Here is a 25,041-nt window from a genome sequence, read left to right as displayed (position 1 = left end):
ACCCCACAAAAAGGACAGTGCACAAACCACGCGCTAAGGTCCCAAAGCGTATGATCTCATGCTCTTTCCGCTGCTGCTGCTGCTGTTACTGCCTGTTGCACCAGAAACCTCCTCCCCCAACGGATTTCCCCTTGACCGTATCACTCCTCTTTGCAACATCGACAATGCCGCCATGATACCCATAGCGAGACCATTGAGGCCCAAGACGCCCCAGAGGATACTCGCACAACTCCATACTCCTTCAAACACTCGTCTGCTCTCTTCCTCTCGGCACGGTCACCGTCACAGTCACCGCCATGGCTCCTCTCACCACCTGTCCCGCGTCGACGACCACGAGATTGTCCAGCTCGCCAACAAGACGCAGCATCCCTTGAGCCTCACCGACCTGGTCAAGTACTTACACTCTTTGAATCTCGAATGTCAATCCAGGCACTAACATCGAAAGACACGGCCGCCCTCCTCTGAGCGAAAAGTCCTTGCTATCCTCGGCCAACTTCACCCTCTCCCTCCTCCCGATCCGCCTCGCCCACCGCATCCAGGCCCTCCGCAACCTACCCTATATTGTCGTCTCCAACCCCAACATCAGCCGCATCTACAACAACTACGTTCACTCCCTCTCAACCCTCCTCCCCTGGTGGACAAAGGGCGGCGATAGCGCTGTCCGCACCCTCGACGACGAGATACGCTTCACAGAGGTCCTCGCCGAGCTCGTGGCAACCCACACCGACACAATCCCCATCCTCGCCCGTGGCTTCCTCGAGTGCCGCCGCTACATCTCTCCGCAAGAGGTTACCCGCTTCCTCGACGAGCACCTCCGCGCCCGCATCGGCACTCGCCTCGTCGCCGAGCAGCACATTGCCCTGCACTACAGCTCCCAGCCTCACTTTGACCCCCAGGCCAGCCCGACCCCGTGCCCGGAGCAGCCCAGCTACATTGGCGTCATCGACACGGCCCTCAAGCCGGCCCACATCATTGAGTCCTGTGCCGGCTTCGTGGCGGATATTTGCGAGCTGCGGTACGGCGTACGGCCGCAGCTCGTCATCGACGGCGAGCCCGACACCACGTTTGCGTTTATACCGATGCACCTCGAATACATCGTCACCGAACTCCTCAAGAATGCCTTCCGAGCCACCGTGGAAGCCAGGGATAACAAGGAGCCCATCGTCGTCACAATCGCCCCGGAGCCGCCCCGACCAAACCAGCACCTCAAGATTGAAGTGCCCAAGGAGACGCGCGGCGGGTTCAGGAGCGACGCCATCAAGCCGCTCGAGGATAATGTCCCCGGCGTGACGATTCGCATCCGCGACCGCGGCGGCGGCATCTCCCCCGAGGTACTACCCAACATCTGGTCCTACTCCTTCACCACCTTTTCCGATGACGACGAGTTTCCCGGGTCCGATGATGGTGGCCTAAATGTGATTTCTAGCGCGAGCGCTGGTGGGAGCTCGATTGCGGGTCTCGGGTACGGTCTGCCGCTGAGTCGGGCGTACGCCGAGTACTTTGGCGGTGGGATTGCTGTGCAGAGCTTGTACGGCTGGGGCACCGATGTCTACCTGCGGCTCAACGGCGTTGGCAAGATTCAGGAGCGGAGAACATGAGTAGACAGGAGTGAAAATAAAATCCAGTTCACACGATTCATAATGAAGGTCCATTGTCTCATAAAGATTAATTTGAACTACTAGGAGATGTATTATCCGGTGGAAGCCATCCGCGAATGTGGCGCCAAAGAACTACGATATGCCCCCAAATAAAGAGAAAGAAACATTGTAAACAAGATTTGTATCCAAGACATGCCCCTAGATTCGCAACGCCCCCAGTTTTTGTTTTAAAATGCCCTCATGATACGACAGAGATGAAAGCTGGCCCGTGTTATGTACGATTTGCCGTTAAGATGCCGATACACGTACACAGTCTACATGTTGGCCAGCTCGTTGTCAATCTGTCTGTCCATAAACGTCCTCCTCTCGCCGACGAGTCCCGTCTGCAGCCTCTGCTCGACGAGCGCGCGGACTTGCTTCTTTGTCACCGTGTCGAGGTCGACCTCGCGCAGAACGCCCTGGATGGCGTCAATGATCATGCCGTCGTCGGGTCCTTGCATGTTGCCGCGCTGGAAGTCGAAGGACGACGTCGACTGCGCGGCGCCGGCCTGCTGGCGGTTGATGCCGAGGGCCGACTGCGAGCGGTTGTTGCCGACGCCAAGACCGGGGGAGACGCTGGCCTGGCCGCGGAGGTTGGAGACGCTCGGGCGGCTGCTGGGGAAGTCCTGGTAGGGCGTCTGGCCGCGGTGGATGTCGTGGGCGCCGAGCGAGACCATGGACTGGCGGTTGGCCATGTGCTGGTCCTGGTGGTAGGGGCTCGTGGCGCCCGAGGCGCGGGCCATGCCGCCAAACGGCGCGGGCGACTGGGGCGGGACGTAGTGGTTGTTGCGGTTCATGCCCGTGAGGACGGAGCCCTGGCGGACGGACGAGTAGACGGAGCGGATCTCGTCCATCTCGTACTGGTCGTCGTAGCCCATGTCGGCCTTCTCCATGTAGCCGCCGCGGCGGCCGGGGAGGTTGTTCATCATGGCGTAGTCGTCCCAGCGCTGGAGCGGGATGCTGCGGGGGTCGAAGCCTTCGTCGTCCACGGCGATGAGCTTCTTCATGCCCTTTTCTCCAATGACGATACGCGTGTTACCCCACGAGAAGTTGTCCTGGTTCCAGAAGGAGTAAATGGGGAGCGCAAAGTTGTAGATGGGGAAGGCGAGAATGTAGATGATCATCCATCCGATGTGCTGCCACTGCCGTTTCAGGATAAAGATGAGGGCTTGGAGACCGTACACCGCGGCGAGCATAATGATGGAAATCATGGGGAATTGTCCGGTCCTACTGGCTACGAGGTAGATGAGGTAGCCGAGGTAGAAGGTCGTCGCCGGGAGGATAATGGTACCAAAGAGATCAATAAAGACGATGAAGCGCATGCTGAAGCAGCAGAAACCGCACATCTCCTTGAGCTTCATCAGTTCAAACAGGTTGTGGATGGTGGAGTTGATCCAGCGACGACGTTGGGACAGCAGAACGCTCCACGACTCGGGGGCGGCAGTCTGGCAGTACGCGTCGGGGATGAACTTGAACTTCATGGACGGGAAGTACTTGGTCATGAGCGTCGTCAGGTAACGATCCTCACCAAGAGACAGCAGGTTCTTCTTGTGGAGGGTGTCGACGTCACACACGGCATAGTCGCGGATGATGTTGTCCGAGATAATGAGCGGCTTGCCCTTGTCGACGGTGCGCAGACGGTACATTGTGAAACTGACTGGTTAGCTTGGTCCTGCAAGTGAGAAGTGAGGGTACATACCATCCAGGCAAACATGTGACGGATCCGAAGAGAGACTCGAAAGCCTTGGCCAGGTTGTGGGAGATGAAGTACTCGTAGACTTGAATCATGGTCCACCAGGTCTTGTCATCGTTTTGCAGACCAGTCTCACCGCAGATACCGGCAATCTTGGCGTCGTTGGCACAGGCGGAAACCAGTCTGTTGAGCGAGTCTTCCCGGACACAGGTATCGGCGTCAATCATCATGAGATATTCATACAGCTCGGGGTCCACGCCGATGATGTTGTTGATCTGGTGGAACATTTCCAGCTCGAGCGGGGACATGGGAGAACGGTGGTGGACGCGGTTGAGGAAGCTCATCAGCAGAATCTGGGAGTCACGCTTGCCTCTGTTACCGGGCTTGGCCTTGCTCTGCTCGGATTCCTTGCCGCACTTGACAATGACGAGGTAGGGGACGACGTTGCCTTCGAATTCGTACAGACCAGAGTATACCTTGCCGTAGTTGAGTTGCTCGCTGCCCGTGCCGACAGACTTGAAGGGCAGCGCGGGCGGGTCAACCTTGGGGTCTACGCCGAGGATATCCAGGACAATCTTGGGGGTAGGACGATCGTTGCCTTCACCGACAATGACACCGTCGCAAATGACGCAGATGAGCTTGCGCTTGTTGTCGTACTGAAGGGCCGTCAAAGAGTCAAGCGCCTTTCGCAGCGAGTCTTCGCCTTCGGTATAGGCCGGCACTTGGCAAATAACAAACTTGTCTTGAGGAGCGGGGCGACGCTTGGAACCGAACTGCAGAGCAGCCAAGAACTTGATGAGAATGACGGCGCAGAGAATAATCGTCATGGCCAACATGATGTAGTTGTTGACCTGACACCTAGCGGAGTAGCGGAAGTCTGGAATACCCTTATAGAACAAATTCTTTGCGCAGTTGAGACTGTTCTGGACGCTGGTGTTCTCGGTCGAGTTGCTGGCGGCGGCCTTGATGATGGTGTTCCAGTTGTCGGTAATGTCTTCACCCGGGTTGTTCTCGACAGCGCTCATCATCTTGGTGTTAAGGAACTTGTACGTGTCGACCTGCTTGAAGACGTCTTGGGTGTGGTAGTAGTTTGTAAAGTCGTAGACGCCGCCGTTGTAAATCACCCACATGTGGCTGTTGTCTTGGCCGTCCGACTTGACGTCGCCCTTGTCCCAGACGAGATCGCCCTTGTAAAACTCCTTCATGCGCGGCAGCAGCTTCTTGCTGTACCAATCAGAGTCGCCGAGCGCGCTCGTACGGTCATCGGCCAGAGAGCCAGACTTGTGGATACCAATGGTGTACTCGGGGGTGGTGTTGGCCTGGAGTGCGGTGGACGAGGCGATTCCGAGACCGGGGCACACCAGAGTAAGGGGAGGCGGGAAGTAGTCGTCCATGTCCAATCCGGCGAATTGAATCATGTTGGCCTTGGTCGTCTCAATGTTGGTATCGGAGTGCTGCGTCTTCCAGAACTTGGAGACATCGTACACGCCACCGCGGAAGCTAACGTAGAAATCCGTCTCGCCCTGGTGCGTGCCGACTTCCGTGCTATCCCAGGCCTTATCAAAGTTGGGACACAGGAGCTTGCCGAACCCGATAATCCAGAAAACAATAGCAGCGTTGATGAGCACGATGAACCAGACCAAGGTGAACTTTTCACGCCAGGCCATGCGCACGTCGGGACGCTTCATGCGGCCGATGAGGCGCAGCGCGGGCGAGGGGATCCAAAAGGTCCAGAACCACACAATGGCAACCCAGAGACGGCGGTCCTTGTCCATGGTCTTCTCCTCGACGTGCTTGCCGTCAGCAATTTCGGGGTCCATCTGGCCGACAAACTCGCCCTCGTTGTTGTAAAAGACTTGGCCCTTGTAGGTGTCACCCTTGGTGCCGAGACCATAGTCTCCGTTCTGCGCGGGACGCATGCCCGAAGGAGCTACGGAAGGAGCACGCATCGCGGCATTGTGAGCGAGGGTGTGTTGGGAGAGGTTGCCCTGGCTGGCATTGCGCTGGTGGGCAATGAGGTGATCACGGCTTCCGTTGGGTGTCGTGTCCAGCATGGGCGTTGGGAAGTAGCCGCTGCCGTTTGCCGAGTAGCCTGATTCGAGGTTGTTCACGGCCAGGACATTGCCCATGCCGGGGAGGTTGTTATCGAGGGGCTTCATGTCGAGCATGCTCTCCGCCTCCCACCAAGCGCTCTCACGTGTCCACACACGCTCCTTACCGACAATGACCTCGCCGTTGGTCCATCCGCGCTCGAGGATCCACGTCTCGATGCCCTCGCGGCCGTCTTGGCAGCCCAACGCAGCGTATCGCTGGACAAACTCGTCAATGTCGAAATCAGCGGTGAAATCCAGGTTCTTGTTTCGCCTGTTGGCCCACTCGGGCAGCCTCCAGGAACGGAGCTGGCGGGAGACAGTGCCAGCTGACCAGGCTGAGTTGACGGAAGGCAAAGCAGCCAAGCTGGCGGGAGAGTCGTCGGTGGGGTGGATCGAGAGGTGGTACCACACGCGGCTGGAGCTGAGAAGCGTTGCGAGCTCGAGACGTCCAGCAACTCCGAGGTTGATGCCCTGGCCGGAGACCGGGAAGAGCAGCTTCTTGAGGAACGCGTCGTCATCGGCAGAGTGTCCAATCTTCTCGAGAACCTCTTCACGCTTCTCGAGCGCGTGCTGGCGGTCCTTGCCGGCGGCGCCAGACATGATGCCAAGCTCGTGGCCAACTTCCGCAATGGCCGTCTGCATCTCACGCACGACGGTGCTGCCGGCGGGAGACGCCTCGATGCCGTCAGCAATCATCTCCGAGTTGATGCCCACGGTGTCGTCAAAGATGCCACGCATGGTCAAGGCTTTGCCCAGGGTTGGGTCGGGGACATCCAAGATGGTGATGCAGACGGTATCGCCGTCGCCGTTGGAAGTGGGCGTGCGGGCACCACCTGCGATGGACTCGGTACCGTCTCTGATACGTGCCATCTGCGCGGAGATCGCCTGGTTGGCCTTGGATATGACCCAGTCGACCAACGCCTCGTACAGACCGCCAACCAGCGTTGACCGGTCCTGCGTTGTACACTGCGTGGCAAGGGTCTCGGGATCCATGCCCAGCAGGCCGCTCACATCCTCGCAGATTTCGTCAAACACGTCCTCGTCCAGGTTGTAGTCGAGCGTGTCGCCGAGCTTGAGCAGGCCGGCGAGGGTAGAGATGAGGTTGCGGTACGCAGAACCCTTGATGCCAATGTCCTTGAGGGCGGTCCTAAAGTCATCGGCAGCAGCGGCATCGTCAGCCGTGGGGAGGTACGAGGGCGGGTCGTATGTGCCGGATCTCGCAAGCAGGGCATAGCTGGAGGCGGGCTTGAGGCCCAAGAACTCTCTCTCGGCGGGCGTAGAGACCGACGTCAATAGGTAGTAAAAGACGTCAAAGGCGCGGTACCCCGGTTCAGAGGGAATGTTGAGCAGGCCCTTTGCGGTATCGATGCCGCCCTGAGACAGGGCGATGGCGGCTCCCTGGAAGTTACCGGCCAAGTTGAGCGTCAAGGTGACGCCGAGGGCAGACTGTCTGGAAGCAGAGGGGTTGTAGGGGGTGGAGCATCTCAGGAAAGGCTGGATGGCCTCGAGTGACCTGTAGACGGATGACGGGATGTTGAGCGGCAGAGATGAGAGGAAAGGCGTGAGGACCGAGGGGCTCGATGTGTGAAGGGAACTAAGCAGCATTAGCAATTGTTGTCTGTTGATTGGGGTTTGAAGCCTACCCAAGAATGATACAGCCATCCTCAGCACGGCGGCGAGCATGTTCCCATGCCCTGGCACCGAGGGCAGGATCTATGGTGCCTCCTGTTCTTCCGTCCGGTCCGGCCTGTGCTGCGGTGAGCCATGTGTTTACGACAAGGCTGGAGCCAGCGTCCAACTTGAAGGGTTGGGATGACAGGTAAATATTGTGAATGGCGTTGAGGAGGGTCGTGGTGGAAAACTGCGAGGGTTGTTGGCCGGCACGAGGACCTCCCATGCCCTCGGAGGCCACCGAGTACATGGACATGCGTCCGCTCGCCATGGTGATGGGATTGGGTTCGTGATGTCCGGCGCGGACAAACACGTCGACGGACGAGACGCTATTCGAAGTCGGTGATGTCGTCTAGCTCGAGGTAAACAAGACGATGAGGACTGTCGTCAATGGGTAAGAATTGAGAAGGAAGTCGAGAAAGTCGTTCAGTGAAGCGAGTGTCTAGAAGGGTGTGATGATTAAGGTTGTAGGTAGCAAAAAGAGGCGTATTTCCTGCACGATTTGTCGACTGAGCAACGCGGGTTGGTGGTGTGTGTGATGAGGCTGCAGCTGGATTCTCTCCCTTTCTTTCTCCTCTCTTGCAAAACGCAAATATGGCGATCAACAAGCAAAGGCAAAATTAAAAGGAAGAGGATGTGTAACAAATTAGCGATAGAGTAGGCAGACCACCAAAACGAGTGAGGCGTCTGTATAGGAAAGAGGTTTGAGAGGAAGAAGGGCTGAATAGTCTCTCGGACACTTTCAAAATCGAGTGTCGAGTAAGAAGAAAGCGGCGAGTGAAAGGGGGGGAGACACTCAGAGACAGAGAATGACCTATTTTCTCTCTACACAGGTCCCGGAGTGTCTGGCAAACGAGCGTCCGCTAATAGGTAACGTAGCTAACAGGCACAGACGGCAGACACACAGCTCAGACAAGGCGGAAGACCTGGAGCGTGGGTCTCGTAACGATGGATAGAAGATGCTTCTTTTCGTACTGCCCGAAGTACCGGTCTCACGAACACAGTAGGAATAGATACCTGGGTCGAGGGATCATCAACACACCACCAGCCTCTGTAGCTTCCATGGCCAGGTCCAAAAATACAGTATGGATTCGAACGTGTGTGTGCATTGTTCCTCCCTCTCTTGTCCTTTCCTCTGGGCTTCCTTGTGTTGACCCCTGAACTGGGGCGGGCGAGACGGACCAAAGACGCATAGTCTCAGTCCAGAGGCCCCCGGCCAAATTTTTGCCATCAGAAGGGGAACCCTGGCGACGTTGCCGTCAAGCTCGGGTCCCTAAACTTAGCCCGACCGCATGTACCTTGCACCACGGTGGAATACCTGGAGCAGACCGTTCGGCTGGAGGCTCAGGGCTGCTTCGCACTGTAAGAATATCGTTCCTAAGCACGCTTCAGCTCCTCGAGGACTGCTTCACGACGGACGCTGACTATGAGGCTGGAGCTGGCCTGATGGCTGATGCTCAAGTGAGATCTAGGAAGCTCGTCAGCATGGAACACCAGGACGAGGCTTGGCTCCATCGATACTTGAACAGAGACAGAGGTGCAACACGGCCAAAACCAGATTCGAACCCAAAGGAAAACGACGTGGATCCAAGTGCCAACCACCCCCGGTGATCAGGATCCAGCTAGAAAGGCCCCCAAGAGCCCGTCTCCACGAGTCCACAGTCGTCAGTCGCGCATCCTGTGGTGGCCAACGAAAGCCCCGGCTAGCCTGGCAATGACTGTAGATCTGGCCGCGGGCAGTCCTTTTCTTGGAACAAATACGAGCCCATGGAGACGAGAGTCGGCCCACCCATCCGATCGCACCGTTTGCCATTTGGTGCATAAGATGCCACTGTTGCTCACTGCTGAGAGAGGAAGTGCATGCCGACGCGAGAGCGGGTGTTTTCCAAGCGTCTGCAAGGCCAAGCAGGATTTCATCCAAAAGTTGATGCTAGCAATGGCATCACGGCGTGCTGCAGCGTAGAGCCTGCTGTGTAGTAGTATTGTGCTCCCCTGAGAGATGTTGCTGGTGCCGGCAATACTCTATCGGATCCACGCAGGTGCATCTATTGACTCGGTCATGGCGACCGTGATGGAATTGTGTTGTGATCATGCATAAGCTTTGAGCACGACGTCGTAAGCGTCCGATTTTGCCTGCAATGTGGTGGCGGGTGCAGCAACTCTCGCGGCAGACTAATGGAGCTGTGCATCTACTTCGTACACAGAGGATAGATGGAGGGCGGTGCATTTTGGTGTTGTTCGTATTGAGGCACTGAGCAGTGAGAGCATCTTTGTTGTTATCGCCAATTGCCGCTGACAGGGCCACCTCGAGCGGAGCCGCGATGGCGGGTGCGAGAGCAGCAAGACTCGAGTGTGACCCGCGACCTTCGTGTCTGTTGCTGACAGCATGATCATGGAAACTGAGCCATTGGTCAGCGGAGAGGAGAGGGTCGGATTTGGCTTGGCTGAATGGAGCGGAGTGGTTGGTGGTTGGTTTGAATGACTGGCATGATGGAGTCTCGGCGTGAGGCTGTGCCCTCGAGCGCCGAATAGTTGTTTTTTCCTCTATGGAGCGTGTGAGTGTGCAATTTTTATGTTCCCGCCAAACACAGGGTTTTCTGCTTTACCTTGATTTATGGACACACGCTATGCCCGCAAGGAACCATGAACCCCATTATCATGTGCTGCAGGTCTTTTTTTGGACCTTTTAGCGGCCGATGGGAACTCGCCGGCTGCTTTCAGATCCAATGGTTTGATCCCCATGCTTCTGCAATCTGCATCGGTGCCCCCTTTTTCTTTTCTTTCCTTGCTGAATTTTCTCTGGCGGCTCACTGGTTCTTCATGGAGTGTCTCGCCCTGCATGTCCAGCCTCCGGGAGTGTTGAGACTACAATTGTCAGTAAGTTGTAAGTTGCAACAGGATGATGAGGTCGTCGATGAGCAGGTACGTTCCCTCGGATCCGTAAGCACCGACACCCCGGGGAACGCAGCGGCACAATTGATGTGCAGTGTTCGCACTGTACGTACATGTACCTCTCGGAAGTACCTCCCGTCCCATCCACACGTCCACAATTCTCTTCTCTAATTGAGACGTCGACAATTCGAGGTAATCAGCCCGCCTCCTCCACGTCTGCCGCCCCGGACCACAGGCACATGCGCGGCTTGGACCGTCTGCCGCCTGCCATCCTAACATCATGGATGAACCGCAAAATCCTGCTCATCAATCATGCATCATGCTCGATATCCAAACTCAAACGGCTTGCACTACATTCTAAAGTGCTGTCGATGGTCCCTCAGCCACAGCCGTGTAAACAAAGAATTCTGCGAGACCCGAACCACATTGTCCCAGAATAGGGATGAGACGCAATTACACGCTGCATTCCTCGAGACGCCGGGTCAACAGCATCATTGATGACAACATTTCTCTCCACGCACCGGTCCGATCAACCAATCTCGCCCGCGCGGAGTCGACCCGTTGGCTCTCCCTTGAGCCATCACAGGATCTGAAGGGAAGCCGATCTTCAGGCACTGGCCGCTGGAACGCAACGGCCTCAGCGTCTTTGGTCTGCTTGTCCTTTTTGTGTTATATCAGCGCTCCCATCGGCTGACATGGATGCAGCACCCAGTCCGCGCCCTCCGTTTGCTACGCCCATCGGGAGGACGAGAGTCTAGCGGCGCGCTGGAAACCGTCGGCCAGCGCCAACGTCCAAGTGGCAGTGAATAACATGGCGCCGTTGAGTGTGAGACGATCCCTCATGGCGCCCCGGTGCCAGCAGGTCCCCCGTCAACGGATCCGTAGCACAGCAGCTGTGTACTGTTCAAGATGGCTGCCCAAGGCACCGGTATTCGCGGAGAAGCACAATGTTGGGGCGCCACCGCACCAATCCGTCCGCTAACAGCCACCACAAGGTTTAGGGATTGTTGAACAGACTTCCGGCAGAGCGGACCTTGATCTGTTGTTTCGACCACACTTTTCGCGTCTGCTTCTACGATTCAATGCTACCCGTTGGGGATGAAGTAGAGGGCTGTTATTATGCTCTTGGCATCAACTCGGAACTAGGAGAGAAGCGAAATACACATCGTGATGCGAGACGCGTGCATTCTTCATGCTGGACGGACCCTGGCCAGTGCCAGCTCTGCATTCTCAGCAGAACCACTGGCACTCGCCCCTGGTACCGAAGCCCGCTCAATGTTGTCACAGCCAGGCTGCCAAGTCGCGTCTTCAAGGTTTATGAGAATATGCGGAGACCACTTGCAGCCTTTGGACCAACCCTTGGAGCGCGGTTATTACCCTGATGATGATCGGTCTCCTGAATTCTCGTCTCCTAATGATCTGACTGCGCAGTATATAGACACGTTTGCAGCCTGGTGTCATACCGAGTATCGTCGCCCTCGCGCAACACAACAAGCATCATTGCACAGAACGTGCTCCATGTCGAACAAGCTCAAGAGACCCCGCACAGGACCGCTGAAAATACAGGGGAACGCAAGGAATATAGAAGTCCCGCGGAGGAAATGACGGGTACAGGGGGATACAGTGTAATGTGGCTTCCGCGATGAGAACCGAGATCAGGGAAAAAAGGAAGGGGGAAAAATCGAGAAGAAATTCGAGCAGGGGGGAGGGGTCTGTCAATTTCGTCTTCGCCGGCGACACCCCTCGAGGCCACAGCTGTCCATACAGACGGGAGGCAATGCTTCAGGCAGCTGATGTCGACTCTTCGGGCTTCTCAACAGCCCACAGTGTGTGGGTGGTGCTGTGGCACAGAGTTCGTATGGACGAGTCGTGCGTCTCGTGTTCGTGTCGCCCGCCGGATCACTATTCGCGTGAGAGCAGCACTTTTGGTACCCAAAGAAAACAATCCCCTTTCCTGGTGCCCGTTGCCGTTGCCCACCCCCCTCCCCCCGGTTACGCTCCCTTACCATACTGTGTACTGTGTAGAGAAGAGAGAGTGAGGGAGACCGTCGACGGCGAGAGACCACGAAAAATCGGGACGTCCTTGACCTTTGCCAGCACTTTACCAGCGACTACTTCGTTCGTTTTGTGCCTCGAGCTTTTCCCACCTTCAGCCTCGCCATCCCAAGTCGCTGCCGTTTCCGAATCCTCGATTCCTCTTCCTCACTTCTCCGTGCACACTCGTTTCCTAGTCTGGCAATTTGTACATCTCCTTTCGTTTGGGTTTCGGCCAATCTCCCTGTTTACCTACTACTATCACGACTAATCTGAGCTCTTTGACCGTTAATCAACATCTCAAGACTCTTCTACACGACGAACATCGAACCCCCTTTGACCAAAGTCTCTCGTTCGAAAAGCCCCGCCATTGACTACACTACGCGTATCTCGAGTCCATCGACGTTGGCGTCGTCGTGCCCAACATGGCGATGAACCTGCCTCCTATCGGTGGGAGCGGCGGAGGCGCTCACACTCAACCTTCTCTACCCTCGCTACCCGCACATTCACAATCAGACACGCAGTTAACGGCACACTTGGCCAGTCGTTTCCATGTGTCGCTGCCGACCGCTCGCCTCTCGTCTCACGCCCTCATTTCTCTCAACACCTACACGTCCTCCTCAAAGGGCCCTGATGGCGGCAAGGAGGGAAGCGCCATGGGCGGCGCCGAGGACATTGCGGACCGGGCATGGATCAGATTGGGTCACAGATCGGAGAACCAATCCGTCGTCTTTTTGTATGTGACATTCTGACAATATCAAAGGTCATGGCTAACGTGAATAGGGGTGAATCCGGCTCCGGAAAATCAACCATTCGATCCCACCTCCTGACCGCGTTCCTCGGCAAGTCCTCCACCCCTCTGTCGACCAAGGTCTCTCTGGCCGCCTACGTCTTTGATACCTTGACGACGACCAAGACCGCCACTACTCCCACAGCCTCCAAGGCCGGTTTGTTCTACGAGCTGCAGTATGACACGGCTACCACGACCAACCCGGTCCTGATTGGTGCCAAGCTCCTCGACCACAGACTCGAGCGTAGCCGTATCACGGATATCCCGACGGGAGAGCGTAACTTTCATGTTTTGTACTACCTGATGGCCGGCACCAGCGCGGCCGAGAAGGCCCATCTTGGCTTCGAGACGCCGGCCGGCGTTGCTCAAAAGAGGTGGAAGTACCTGGGTCACCCCACCCAGCTCAAGGTCGGTATCAACGACACCGAAGGGTTCCAGGTTTTCAAGAACGCCCTCAAGAAGCTCGAGTTCCCTCGCAGCGAGATTGCCGAGATCTGCCAGGTTCTGGCCACGATTCTGCACATTGGCCAGCTCGAGTTCGAGACGACGTCCGACACGCAAGCCCAAGGTGACGACAGCGGCGGTTTCTCCCACGAGGGTGCCCAAACCGTCACTGCCGTCAAGAACAAGGATGTCCTCACCATTGTCGCCGCCTTCTTGGGCGTCAGCTCCCAGGACCTGCAGACCACCCTCTCGTACAAGACCAAGATGATCCACAAGGAGAGAGTCACCGTCATGCTGGACCCCGCCGGCGCCCGCTCGCACGCCAACGAGCTCGCCCGCACTCTTTACTCGCTCTTGGTGGCCTACATTGTTGAGTCCATCAACCAGAGACTCTGCGCGCCCGAGGACAGCGTTGCCAACACCATTTCCATTATCGACTTCCCCGGCTTCGCCCAGCAAGCGTCCACTCACTCGGCGCTCGACCAGCTGCTCAACAACGCCGCCTGCGAGGCCCTCTACAACCTCACCCTGCAAAACTTCTTCGACCGCAAGGCAGACATGCTGGAGAACGAGGAGGTCAGCGTCGCGGCCACGAGCTACTTTGACAACTCGGACGCCGTCAGGGGTCTGCTCAAGCCTGGAAACGGCTTGCTCAGCATCCTCGACGACCAGACGCGCAGGAACCGCACCGACGTGCAGTTCCTCGAGAGTCTGCGCAAGCGCTTCGAGGGCAAGAACCCGGCCATCACCCCCGGCTCCGCCAACACCAGACTGCCCGGCAGCAACTTTTACACCGAGAACACGAATGCCCTCTTCACCGTCAAGCACTTTGCCGGCGAGGTCGACTACCCCGTCAAGGACATCATCGAAGAGAACGGCGAGGTCATTTCCGGTGATCTGCTCAACATGATCAACTCCACCAAGAGCGAGTTCGTCGCCCGCCTCTTTGGCCAGGAGGCCCTCAAGACCGTCACCCACCCCAAGGAGAGGTCGACGGTCATGCAGGCCACCATCAGCTCCAAGCCTACGAGAGCGCCCAGTGTCATGTCCCGCAAGACCACCAGGACCGCTCGCAACCAGCGCCGCATCCAGCAGTACCAGCAGCAGCAGGACGAGGCCGCCCAGGACGAGCTAGACAGACTCAGCGAGGGCAACTCGCAGTCGGGCGGCAACAAGCTGCAGGCCTCGGAGCAGGGCGCCTCTGGCCAATTCCTCGCGTCCTTGGACAACGTCACCAAGTCTGTTGCCGACCCTAGCAGCAACTCGTACTTTGTCTTCTGCCTGAAGCCCAACGACCGACGCATTGCCAATCAATTTGACAGCAAATGCGTCCGCACCCAGGTGCAGACGTTTGGTATTGCCGAGATCAGCCAGCGCCTGCGTTCGGCAGACTTTAGTTTGTTCCTCCCCTTTGGTGAGTTCCTCGGCCTTGCCGACTCGGACACCATCCTCGTCGGCACCGAGAGGGAGCGTGTCGAGCTCGTCGTCGAAGACAGGCACTGGCCCGCCAATGAGGTCCGCATCGGATCGACCGGTGTCTTCCTCAGTGAGCGATGCTGGATGGAGGTCGCCCAGCTGTCGGATGGCGCCTCGGCCACTGGCCGCTATGCCCTACCATCCGACAACGGCGACGGCCTGACTCCCCAAGACACCCCCTTTGCCGCCTCCAAGGAGCGCCTACTCTCTGCCGGAGGCACGCCTCTGCTGTACGGCGAGAAGGGCAAGAACGGCTACTTTGGCGGCCAGGACGGCTCCGATGCCCGTTCGGAAGCTGGCGTATCCGCGTTTGGCGGCGGTGACATGTTCAAGAACCTCGACACGCGCGAGCAGATGGCCGAGCGCGGCAACGAGAAGAACCTCGAGGAGGTTGAAGAGTTCAAGGACAGCGCCAGCCGTAAGCGGTGGGTATTCATGGTCTACCTCATGACCTGGTTCGTGCCGGACATTGCCATCCGCAAGATGGGCCGCATGCCCCGCAAGGACATTCGCGTGGCGTGGAGAGAAAAGTTCGCCATCAACCTGCTCATCTGGCTCTTCTGTCTCTTTGCCGCCTTCTTCATCGTCGTATTCCCCAAGCTCATCTGCCCCACCCAACACGTCTATAGTGCCGAGGAACTCTCCTCCAACGACGGCCAGGACGACAACTCGGCCTACGTCGCCATCCGCGGCGTGGTCATTGACCTGGGTGCCTACGCTCCTCGCCACTACCCGCCGTACGTCACCAACAAGCAGCTCAAGAACTACGCTGGCAAGGATATCAGCACTCTGTTCCCCGTCCAGGTCAACGCTCTGTGCCAGGGCAAGGACGGCTCCGTCGACCCTCACGTCACTCTGGACTACCGCAACACCAATCTCACGGGGTCCGCGCAGCTCACGTCGACCGACCTCAACTTCAAGTACCACGACTTCCGTTACTTCACCAATGACAGCCGTCCCGATTGGTACTATGAGCAGATGATTATGCTCAAGTCCAACTACAAGAAGGGCACCGTCGGCTACTCGCCCCAGTATATCAAGACGCTCGCCAACAAGCAGCAGAACATTGCCTACATGGGCGGCCGCGTGTACGACCTCACCCAGTACATGAACGGTGGTCTCAAGATGCAAGCCAAGGCGGGCGAGTCCGTTCCCGACGATTCCTCCCTCACAAGTTTCATGGACGACGCCGTCGTGCAGTTGTTCCAGGGCAAGTCGGGAACCGACCTCACGGACCTCTGGGAGAAGCTGTCCCTCGACACCGCTGCCAAGAAGCGCATGAAGACGTGTCTCGACAACCTGTTTTACGTCGGCGACGTTGACACGCGTAACTCGGTCCGCTGCCAGTTTGCCGAGTATCTCGTCCTGGCCATCTCCATCATCCTCTGTGCCATTCTCGGATTCAAGTTCTTGGCCGCGCTCCAATTCGGTGGAAAGAACGTGCCAGAGAACCTCGACAAGTTTGTCATGTGCCAGATTCCCGCCTACACGGAAGACGAGGAGGCTCTTCGTCGTGCCATTGATTCCGTTGCCAGAATGCACTACGATGATAAGCGCAAGCTCCTTGTCGTTATCTGCGACGGTATGATTATTGGTCAGGGTAACGACAAGCCGACGCCGCGCATCGTGCTCGACATTCTGGGTGTTTCCGATACCGTCGACCCCGAGCCCCTCAGCTTCGAGTCTCTCGGTGAAGGTCAGAAGCAGCACAACATGGGCAAGATCTACTCGGGTCTGTACGAAGTCCAGGGCCACATTGTGCCGTTCATGGTTGTCGTCAAGATTGGCAAGCCGTCCGAGGTGTCCCGCCCCGGTAACCGTGGCAAGCGTGATTCCCAGATGGTCATTATGCGTTTCCTCAACCGCGTCCACTACAACCTGCCCATGAGCCCTCTCGAGCTTGAAATGTACCACCAAATCCGCAACATCATCGGTGTCAACCCGACGTTCTACGAGTTCATGTTCCAGATCGATGCCGATACCGTCGTCGCACCCGATTCCGCCACCCGCATGGTCGCCGCCTTCCTCAACGACACCCGCCTGATCGCCGTGTGCGGTGAGACGGCGCTGACCAACGCAAAGGCCTCGTTCGTCACCATGATTCAGGTCTACGAATACTGGATTTCTCACAACTTGACAAAGGCCTTTGAGAGTCTATTTGGCAGTGTCACCTGTTTGCCCGGTTGTTTCTCCATGTACCGCATCCGCGCCTCCGAGAGCGGCAAGCCCCTGTTTGTCAGTCGCGAAGTCGTCGAAGCCTACTCAACCATCCGTGTCGACACGCTGCACATGAAGAACCTGCTCCATCTCGGTGAGGATCGATACCTGACGACGCTGCTGCTCAAGTTCCACAACTCGTACAAGACAAAGTACACTAACCGCGCCCACGCCTACACCATTGCGCCCGACTCCTGGTCCGTCTTCCTCTCGCAGAGACGTCGCTGGATTAACTCGACCGTCCACAACCTCATGGAGCTCATCCCCATGTCCCAGCTTTGCGGTTTCTGCTGTTTCTCTATGCGTTTCATCGTTTTCATCGACTTGCTGTCCACCGTCGTCCAGCCCGTCGTCGTCGCCTACATCATCTACCTGATCGTCACGGTCGCCCTGAACCCCAGCGTGGTGCCGGTCACGGCTTTCATCATGCTTGGTGCCATTTACGGTCTGCAGGCCATCATCTTTATTGTTCGCCGCAAGTGGGAGATGATTGGCTGGATGATTCTGTACATCCTGGCCATTCCCGTCTTCAGTTTCGCCCTGCCCCTGTACGCCTTCTGGCACATGGACGACTTCAACTGGGGTAACACGCGTGTCATTGCCGGCGAGTCGGGCAAGAAGATTGTCATTTCCGACGAGGGCAAGTTCGACCCCTCCGTCATCCCCAAGAAGAAGTGGGAGGAGTACCAGGCCGAACTCTGGGACGCCCAGACGGTCCGCGAGGACGCCCGCTCCGAGGTCTCTGGCTACAGCTACGCTACAAAGGGCCAGGTCCCCGTCTCCGAGTACGGCTACCACAGCCGTCCCGGCTCCATTGCCGGCGGATACGCACCCCCGAGGGCCCCCGGCATGGGCTACGAGCAGCGCAACCACTCGCGCATGTCGCTCGCTGCCTCGGACGCCGGCGGCAACCGCAACAGCCAGTTTGGCGGCTCCCAGTTCTTCTCCCCCGAGGACATGGTGGGCCTGCCCAGCGACGATGCCCTCCTGGCCGAGATCCGCGAGATCCTGCGGACGGCCGACCTCATGACCGTCACGAAGAAGGGTATCAAGCAGGAGCTGGAGCGCCGCTTCGGCGTTCCCCTCGATGCCAAGCGCCAATACATCAACAGTGGTATGTCTTTTGTCTGTGATATGTAAAGCACGTGCTAACTCTTCATAGCAACCGAGGCGCTGTTGTCTGGCCAATTGTGATCAATTTATACTAATTTAATGCATCATTTCTGGATTGGGGACACCAAAAAGGCCGACTTTGCGTCGACGGATCTCATTTAGTTTGACGGGGGCCCGGGAGGAGCATGTTTGAAATATAAAATGGAATTTAGCATAATACTGGATCAAGTCGCCCGGGCAGACAGATGTTGTTATTTGGTTTGGGACACCGCATGGCGGATGACTGGAGTTTTAGCATTCGCGTCAGAGTATATATAACCTCATTATCGAAGACAGTTTGTATTTGATCTGTATTGTGTGAACTACTTGCTAGCGGCCGGCACCTCCTCGTCCAGGGGCAGAATGTGCGGCAGAGGGCCGACGGGGCTGATGGAGAAGGGGTTGATCTGGGTGTGGCTCTTTGTGTAGTGCCACTTGATGTGCTCGAACTGGGTCGTGTCCTTGAAGGCCGGCACGTTCCAGTACAGGTTGCGCATCCATTTGTGGATGAGGGGGTACCCGGAGCGGATGTCGCGGATGTTGCACTTGAAGTGCTGCACGTAGACGGGCTGTTTTGTTAGCACCAGATCATGGTTGCGTTGGGGGGGGTGAGGCTTACATCAAAGCGGATGATGGTTACGTAGCTGTCGTTATCACGTTAGCAAAAACATCAAGACTGATGTACAGAGACGTTCACTCACAGCCTGATGTCGGCCTCGGTAATCTCCTTGCCAAAGTAATACGGCCCCTCGGCCGCCGTGCTCTTTAGGTGCGCCTCCGTTTTGTCGAGCGCCTCGAACAGGGCGACGACGTTGCGCTCGTAGGCCTCCTGCGTGGTGGCGAAGCCGGACTTGTAGACGCCGTTGTTGATCTTGTCGTACGTCCACTCGTTTGCCTCGTCGATTTGCGCGCGGAGGGACTCGGGGTAGGGGTTGACGTTGCGGTATTGTTCGTCGAGGAGGTCGTCGAACTGGGTGTGTTAGTTGTGGTGCTCAGGGGTCATCATAGTTCATGGTGAACGGGTCATGACACACCTCCGTGTAGAGCATGCGGATGATCTCGCTGCTCTCGTTGCTGACAATCGTCTTGAGCTTGGTGTCGTAGAGGACGGGCACCGTGAAGCGGCCCTCGTAGCCCGGCTCCGACTCGAAGTAGAGGTCGCGGAGGTGAGTGTAGGACTCGTGGCCCGGGACGGGGTCGGGCACGACGTGGGCTCCGGGGACGTCCTTTTCGTCGCTTGTCACGAACCGCCAGCCTGTTTTGTTAGTCTTATTTTCTGAAGTAAGGGGGGTTTTCTTTTGTTGGGTGTTCCAGCCCAATAAGCGCGAGAGATCATCGAGATGGGATGCGTGCTGAGTAAGGAGAGGGAAAACAAAAAGGTGACCTACCCTTCTCGCCAAGATGCCAATGAACAACAGAATAGCTAATAAAGTCCTCGAGACCCTTAAGCTGGCGTGTGATCAACGTCCGGCAAGCCTATTCACGCGTCAGACGAACCCATCCTTTTTCCCCTCTTTCTCTCATTCTCATCAACACTCTCGATGAGTGAGAGAAATGAGTGAGAAACAGAAACAACTCACCCAAGGACACGCATAGCTGACGTAGAGATGATATCGCCCCTTCTCAGGCGCAAACTTGGCCCCCTCCTCGCGCGAGATGAAGTTGCGGAACGAGCTCTGCTGACGCTTGAACTCGCCCGACTTGTCGTTGGGCTTCACCCAGTCTGTGACTTTGCCGGCCTGTTGTGTCGTCAGTCTCTTCAGTCTGTTTTCCTTTTGTCTTCATCGTCACCAGAGCCTGTGGGTACACACCATTTTGCTTGGTTGATTCCGTACAGCGCTTGTGGGAAACTTTACAGACGCGTCACTTTCTTGACCAAAACGCGGGACGGATGAGAATGCGCGGGCGGGTTGGTGGTTATGCAAGTACAACGTTCTCCGTGTCGTCGACGTGAGAGATCTCGTGAGACGAGTGAGTGCAGGGGTACCAGTGTTCATGAAGTGCTCTGTCGTTGACGAGCACTATGACTGAAGGTGCGGGGTGGGCGGATGAGCCTCTTATACGCCGATAGTCTAGATAAGGTCGACAAAGCCAACAGCCCAAACTACAATCAACCGCGCGGGCAGTCCACTTAGGCCCAGGGTTCACTTTCCAAAGCAGTGGATCGAACGAGTTGATTTGTCGCTCACTGCTCTCATAAACACTTCAAATCTACAGCTGCAGCTTACCTTTACACAGTTGACTCGCAGACCCCGCGGCTACGCTAAGGCAGCTTGACGATTCTAAGCAATTGCTAATGGTGACGTAAACCCAGCGCTTCCCCACGCTGAGCCGCCAGCGACAGGGGTGCTTACAAATGTCTGCGTTAGCGGCTGCGGGCTTAGTAACGCCCTCGATTTAGGAAAACCACCAACACACATAGTACGCGCATAGTAACAGTGAAGAGCTCTATTCCGTGATCCTATTGCCTATTTGGCTGACCACAGTTTCTGGCCATTCTAAAACCCTGCGCTTCTAGCCTCGCCAGTTCTGGCAGATATCATCAATTGCACACGGCCCCACTTACGCCATCTTCATCTTGATGTAGGGAACCTCAACGTCCTCGCCGTCCACGTCCTCGGCCACCATCTCGAAAATGACCTCCTTCTGGTGAGCCGGCACGGGCTTTTTGGACACCGTCTCAACGAGCTGGCTCAGCTTCAGGTTCTGGCGGTCCTTAAGCTTGGCCGGAGGGAAGAAGCTGGCGTACAACAAGCTGACGCCGGAGCTGAGCATGGAGATGGTGAGGCCCTGCTTCTCAAAGTGCTCCAACAGCTCCTTGAGTGTGATGTCGTTGACCTCGAAGCGGTCCCAGATCTTGTCCAACTTGACAATGCCGTTGGGGCCCTTGAACTCCACCTTGGGGCTGGCAATGGGCTCGCTGAAGCCGAAAAACGGCAGCGCCAGGTTGATGAAACCGTTCTTGTACTGCTCAATGTCGTCCTTGCCATCAATGACCTTGTACAACTCCAGAATCACCAAGCCCGTAACGAGCGCCGTTGTCGTCGCAATCGCCGGGATGATCTTGCCGGCAATGAACTTGGTCTTGTGGCGGTCAGCCTGCTCAATCTTGTAGTTGGCCGCGCGCAGGTTACTGCAGGCCGTGATGAAGTCAATGTGGTGGTTCGAGTCGTCGTCCTTTTCAAAGTCCACAGGCTGCAGTTGGAAACCGGCAAGCTCGTTAGGCGAAGGGAGGCTGCTGATGAGCTTCTGCAGCTCGTCGTTGTCGTCAAAGGAGCTGCCCGCGTCGGCGTTGGGGTCCTAGGTCTGTCAGTATTTGCATGTTTACATAGACTATAAACTCACAGGATCGCTGTCGTTGGCCTGAATCTTGACACCCTCGGCGGGTGAGAACTCGGGTACGATAATGTTGTCGAGCTCGCGCAGGTAAATGTCCTTGGAGGTGCCAGGCGACTTGATGTTGTAGTTGAAGGCGTGCAGGTTGGCGGCCGCCACGACAAACGCAAAGTGTGTCGGGTTGTTGGTGTCAAACTTGAGCGGCTCGGGCGCGCGCTTGGGGCCAGACCAGAAAGGGGTACCGGTCGACGTCGTCGAGTCCTTGGGGAAGTTGTGCAGAAGCTGCTGGATCTTGTTGTTGAACTCCTTCTCAAAGAGAATGCGCGCCCACGCAACGCAGTCCTCAAAGGTCCGCGGGCGGTCCGTTGTGAGGTAGTCGCGGAGCGTCTCGAGCGTCAGCTTGGCGCTACCACCCTGCTTCAGCGTGCCCTCAATGTAGTTGGGCTGCGTCAGGTACAGGTTGACCGTGGAAGGAGACGTGACAAAGAGGTTCTCAAACATGTGGTCCTTGGACCACGCAATCGTGTGCTCAATCTTGTTGGGGAAGCTCTTGACGGTGCACATGGGGAACTCCTTCTCAGGGGGGTCCTGCGATGAGGAGTACGACTCGGTAAGATGGGGGAGGACGACTTGGGTGTTGCCCTTGGTTCCGAGCGTTCCGCTCTCAAGGAGGGGCTTGCGGAAGAAGACACAGCGGCGGTCGACGTACGTTCTGGCCTCGACGTTGTCCAGCGCGTTGGTGACGCCATCGAGGTTGCCCCAGAACTCCTCGTTGAAGGTCTCCTCCGTATCGGGACTCACGCGATCCTTGAGGCACACAATATGGCCGTCCAGGTCGGGGTTCATCGCCTGCACAGCCTCGGCAGCGCAGTCACTCTTCATCTTGCCAACGTCCTTGGGGCGGAACAGGAACTGACGGTTCAGGTTGCTCTTCTCGATAGAGTCCATGTCGGTGACGGTGATCTGGCCCTTGGGACCGGTTCCGAGACCAATCATGGCCCAGTTCTTGAGCATCTCACAGCCAATGGCGCCGGCACCAACGAGGAATTGCCGCAGGTTGGCAATCTTCTCCTGGTACTCGCGGCCGAAGACGACAATCTGGCCGTCGTAGCGGGTGCCGAGAGGCTTGCACAGCTCGGCGGTGCGAGCGGAGCTGGTTGGCAAAGACTCGAGCGAGTCAAAGTACATCCACTGCTGGATGGGCTGGAACTTGCCCGAGACGGCCTTGAGGATCTCCTGCGCCGCGATTCCGCCAAACAGGGCAGCCATGGCATTCAGGTCACCAAGGGACTGGTAACTGAGCTCCTTGAGGAGCTTCTCGTCAAACTCCACCTCGACGCCCTCTGCCTTGGCAAACGCCTCGGCGGAGCGCAAAATCACAGTCGCATCCGTGTCGTCCAGGGGGTTCGGGAAACGGCCCTGGCTCTCCACAAAGGCGTGCAGGGCCTGGAAACCGAGGTGAAGCTGCTGGGGGCGGTCGAACTTTGCAAAGTCTGAAATCATGAATTCGGGCTCCTTGAGCGCGGCAGAGAAGCTCTTGAAGTTGATCTTCTTGGGCATCTTGACCTGCTGGTACAGGCCGCCGCGGACATACTGGCCGAGGCCGGAAACGTCGCCGATGGAAAAGGTATACGGGCCCTTGACGGTGATCTTTCGCGGCTCGCCTCCGTTGAGCTTCTCCATGCCCTCGATTTCTGAAAAGGTGACATAGTCGCCGTCCTCGAGGCCGTGGCGGGTCTCGTCGAGCGCCGAAACCAGGCCCTCCTCGTCGATGCCCGCAATGATGCCGGTCAAGGGTGCCTCGCCGGTCGGGTCGATGACGGTGAAGTCGGCGCCGAAATCGCAGAAAATCGAACCGAAAAGACCAAACGTATCGGCGGCCACGACGTAGATGCCCTTGGAGTGGCAGTAGTCGCCAATCAGCGCTTGCAGCTTCAGCGGCAGGCTGGTCAGGACGACGACCTGGTACTTGTCAAACTGGGAGAGGTTCTCGCCCAGGCTATGTGTGTTAGCGTAGTCTCATGGGAGGGCATCCTAACTCACCTTGACGACTGGTGGACCTTGACGGGGGTGTATGCGTTCAACTCGGCGACTCTCGGGGCGGTGACCTCGTCTCTGGGCTTGCCCACATCCTCGGGGTGCAGGAAGAACTGTGAGGACAGGTCGGCGAGGGCGACCAGACCGGGGTCGTAGAGTGTGAGGCTCTTGACGCCGGCAAGGGCAATGTTCTTGGCGATCTCGACACCCAGGCCCTTGAGACCGACAATGAGGATGTTGGAAGCGCCCATGCGCTTCATGGCCTCGTGGCCCAGCACATAGAGCTGGCGACTGTAGAGCGACTCATCGATCTCGGTGTTTCCGACAACGGAGTCGTCGACCTGCATGCGGGTCACCAGGTCGACCTCCGGTAGCTTCTTATCCTAGGGAGTCTCCAAGTCAGCGGCGCGATGCGTTGACGATGCATGGACGATGCGGGGTATGTAGACGGCGGCGATACGGCGAGCGCAACGTACAGCCATGGTTTTCTTATTGGGATCAGGTGTCTCCCCGTTGGAGAGTTTGCGCTTCCCCAGCTTGACGATGCCGGACCGGAACGTCGTTTGCTATGACGTGGAGGGAAACACGGGCGGCGGGTGGGACGATGAAGCTTCCAACCCCACCAAACAAAGACGTGTGTGTTCGTGTGTTCGTATAGTGGAACCGCGGTTGGTTCTCTCGTCGTTCGTCAAGGTTGCAGAGAGAGTGTCGCTGCGTTTCGTGGGAGAGGTGAAGGGAATAAATGCACCAGGCAAGAAGCGTCGTGTTGCAGTTGATGTGGTTGTGCAGGAAGAAAGAGCAGCCTCGTTTCTGGTGATGTAAAGGTGGTCGTGGAGCCGGATGTGGAGGTGTCGACGAGGGGCAGGGGTGCGCCTGGGTTACCTCACGTAAGGCGGGCGATGCAGGCTGGCTGGCGCTGTGAGGTGGAGGGAAGCTCCACTGGGCGATTTCTAAACATTGCCCCTCAATGCATTCAGCAGTAAGGAATAAGGTACAGCCTAAGACGGCCTCAGCGAAGGTGAGGCAGTGTCGTCTGTACTGTGTATACATTTCTTCCAGTAAATTGCATGTGTGCCATCATGTATCGTGGTAGGCGACTCCTTTGCGCACGGTAGAAAATTACTGTGTGCCAGTTTCTCCGAGAATCTACCGAGTTCCATCACCACTTGAAGTCGACCTGAACGTGAGTCCCAGCTTGGTTCTTTGGTTTGAGTAGGTCTTTGAGCGCAGAGGTTCTTCATGCTGTTTCTTCGTAAGGGTCATATTGGTGTCTACAATATACTACTATATTGCCCAAGGAGGTTGATTCTAGCAACATAAAGATGTTGACACTGGTTAGTGACAGGAATTAAGATATCGATTTAAACAGCAAATAAAATCAAATGTAACGTCCACCAACACGTACAGACTCGTTGAACTCCTCAAATGAAAATCAAGACGTCTACCATCATGATTTTGATTTTTTTTATGACTGGAGAGTCTGATACGCATGTGGAATGGCGCATATCATGTTCTAAATCTTCTTTTCACTTAGACAGCACACCATGCGCAGACATGTCATAGTCCATG

At 56.8% G+C, this 25,041-nt stretch overlaps 5 protein-coding genes across 5 annotated transcripts; 2 read left to right on the top strand and 3 right to left on the bottom strand.

The window, feature by feature from the left end:
* Nucleotides 1–58: 58 nt before the first annotated feature.
* CCOS01_15553 (uncharacterized protein) lies at nucleotides 59–1,598 on the top strand (the record flags this gene model as incomplete). Its single annotated transcript, XM_060463692.1, has 2 exons — nucleotides 59–393; nucleotides 446–1,598. The coding sequence occupies 2 exons, from the start codon at nucleotides 59–61 to the stop codon at nucleotides 1,596–1,598; spliced, it is 1,488 nt and encodes a 495-aa protein (XP_060305836.1).
* A 314-nt stretch (nucleotides 1,599–1,912) lies between these two features.
* CCOS01_15552 (chitin synthase) lies at nucleotides 1,913–7,365 on the bottom strand (the record flags this gene model as incomplete). The annotated part of the gene is made up of 3 exons (XM_060463691.1): nucleotides 1,913–3,290; nucleotides 3,337–7,017; nucleotides 7,067–7,365. The coding sequence occupies 3 exons, from the start codon at nucleotides 7,363–7,365 to the stop codon at nucleotides 1,913–1,915; spliced, it is 5,358 nt and encodes a 1,785-aa protein (XP_060305835.1).
* A 1,817-nt stretch (nucleotides 7,366–9,182) lies between these two features.
* CCOS01_15551 (uncharacterized protein) lies at nucleotides 9,183–9,636 on the bottom strand (the record flags this gene model as incomplete). The annotated part of the gene is made up of 2 exons (XM_060463690.1): nucleotides 9,183–9,227; nucleotides 9,295–9,636. Coding segments are annotated over 2 exons (387 nt in total), but the record flags the coding sequence as incomplete, so codon positions are not given.
* A 2,809-nt stretch (nucleotides 9,637–12,445) lies between these two features.
* Nucleotides 12,446–18,141, top strand: CCOS01_15550 (chitin synthase; the record flags this gene model as incomplete). The annotated part of the gene is made up of 3 exons (XM_060463689.1): nucleotides 12,446–12,756; nucleotides 12,804–18,061; nucleotides 18,110–18,141. 3 exons carry the CDS (start codon nucleotides 12,446–12,448, stop codon nucleotides 18,139–18,141), a joined length of 5,601 nt encoding a protein of 1,866 aa, XP_060305833.1.
* A 281-nt stretch (nucleotides 18,142–18,422) lies between these two features.
* On the bottom strand, nucleotides 18,423–23,954 carry CCOS01_15549 (ubiquitin-activating enzyme E1; the record flags this gene model as incomplete). Its single annotated transcript, XM_060463688.1, has 11 exons — nucleotides 18,423–18,668; nucleotides 18,719–18,743; nucleotides 18,801–19,069; nucleotides 19,134–19,354; nucleotides 19,488–19,575; nucleotides 19,680–19,838; nucleotides 20,029–20,155; nucleotides 20,666–21,399; nucleotides 21,445–23,434; nucleotides 23,479–23,855; nucleotides 23,949–23,954. 11 exons carry the CDS (start codon nucleotides 23,952–23,954, stop codon nucleotides 18,423–18,425), a joined length of 4,242 nt encoding a protein of 1,413 aa, XP_060305832.1.
* Between the last annotated feature and the right edge of the window lie 1,087 nt (nucleotides 23,955–25,041).

This window comes from Colletotrichum costaricense (genome assembly GCF_030867565.1).
Source record: "Colletotrichum costaricense strain IMI 309622 chromosome Unknown Scaffold_24.1, whole genome shotgun sequence".
Taxonomy (NCBI): Eukaryota; Fungi; Ascomycota; class Sordariomycetes; order Glomerellales; family Glomerellaceae; genus Colletotrichum; species Colletotrichum costaricense.
This window is presented reverse-complemented; position numbering and strand designations above follow the sequence as displayed.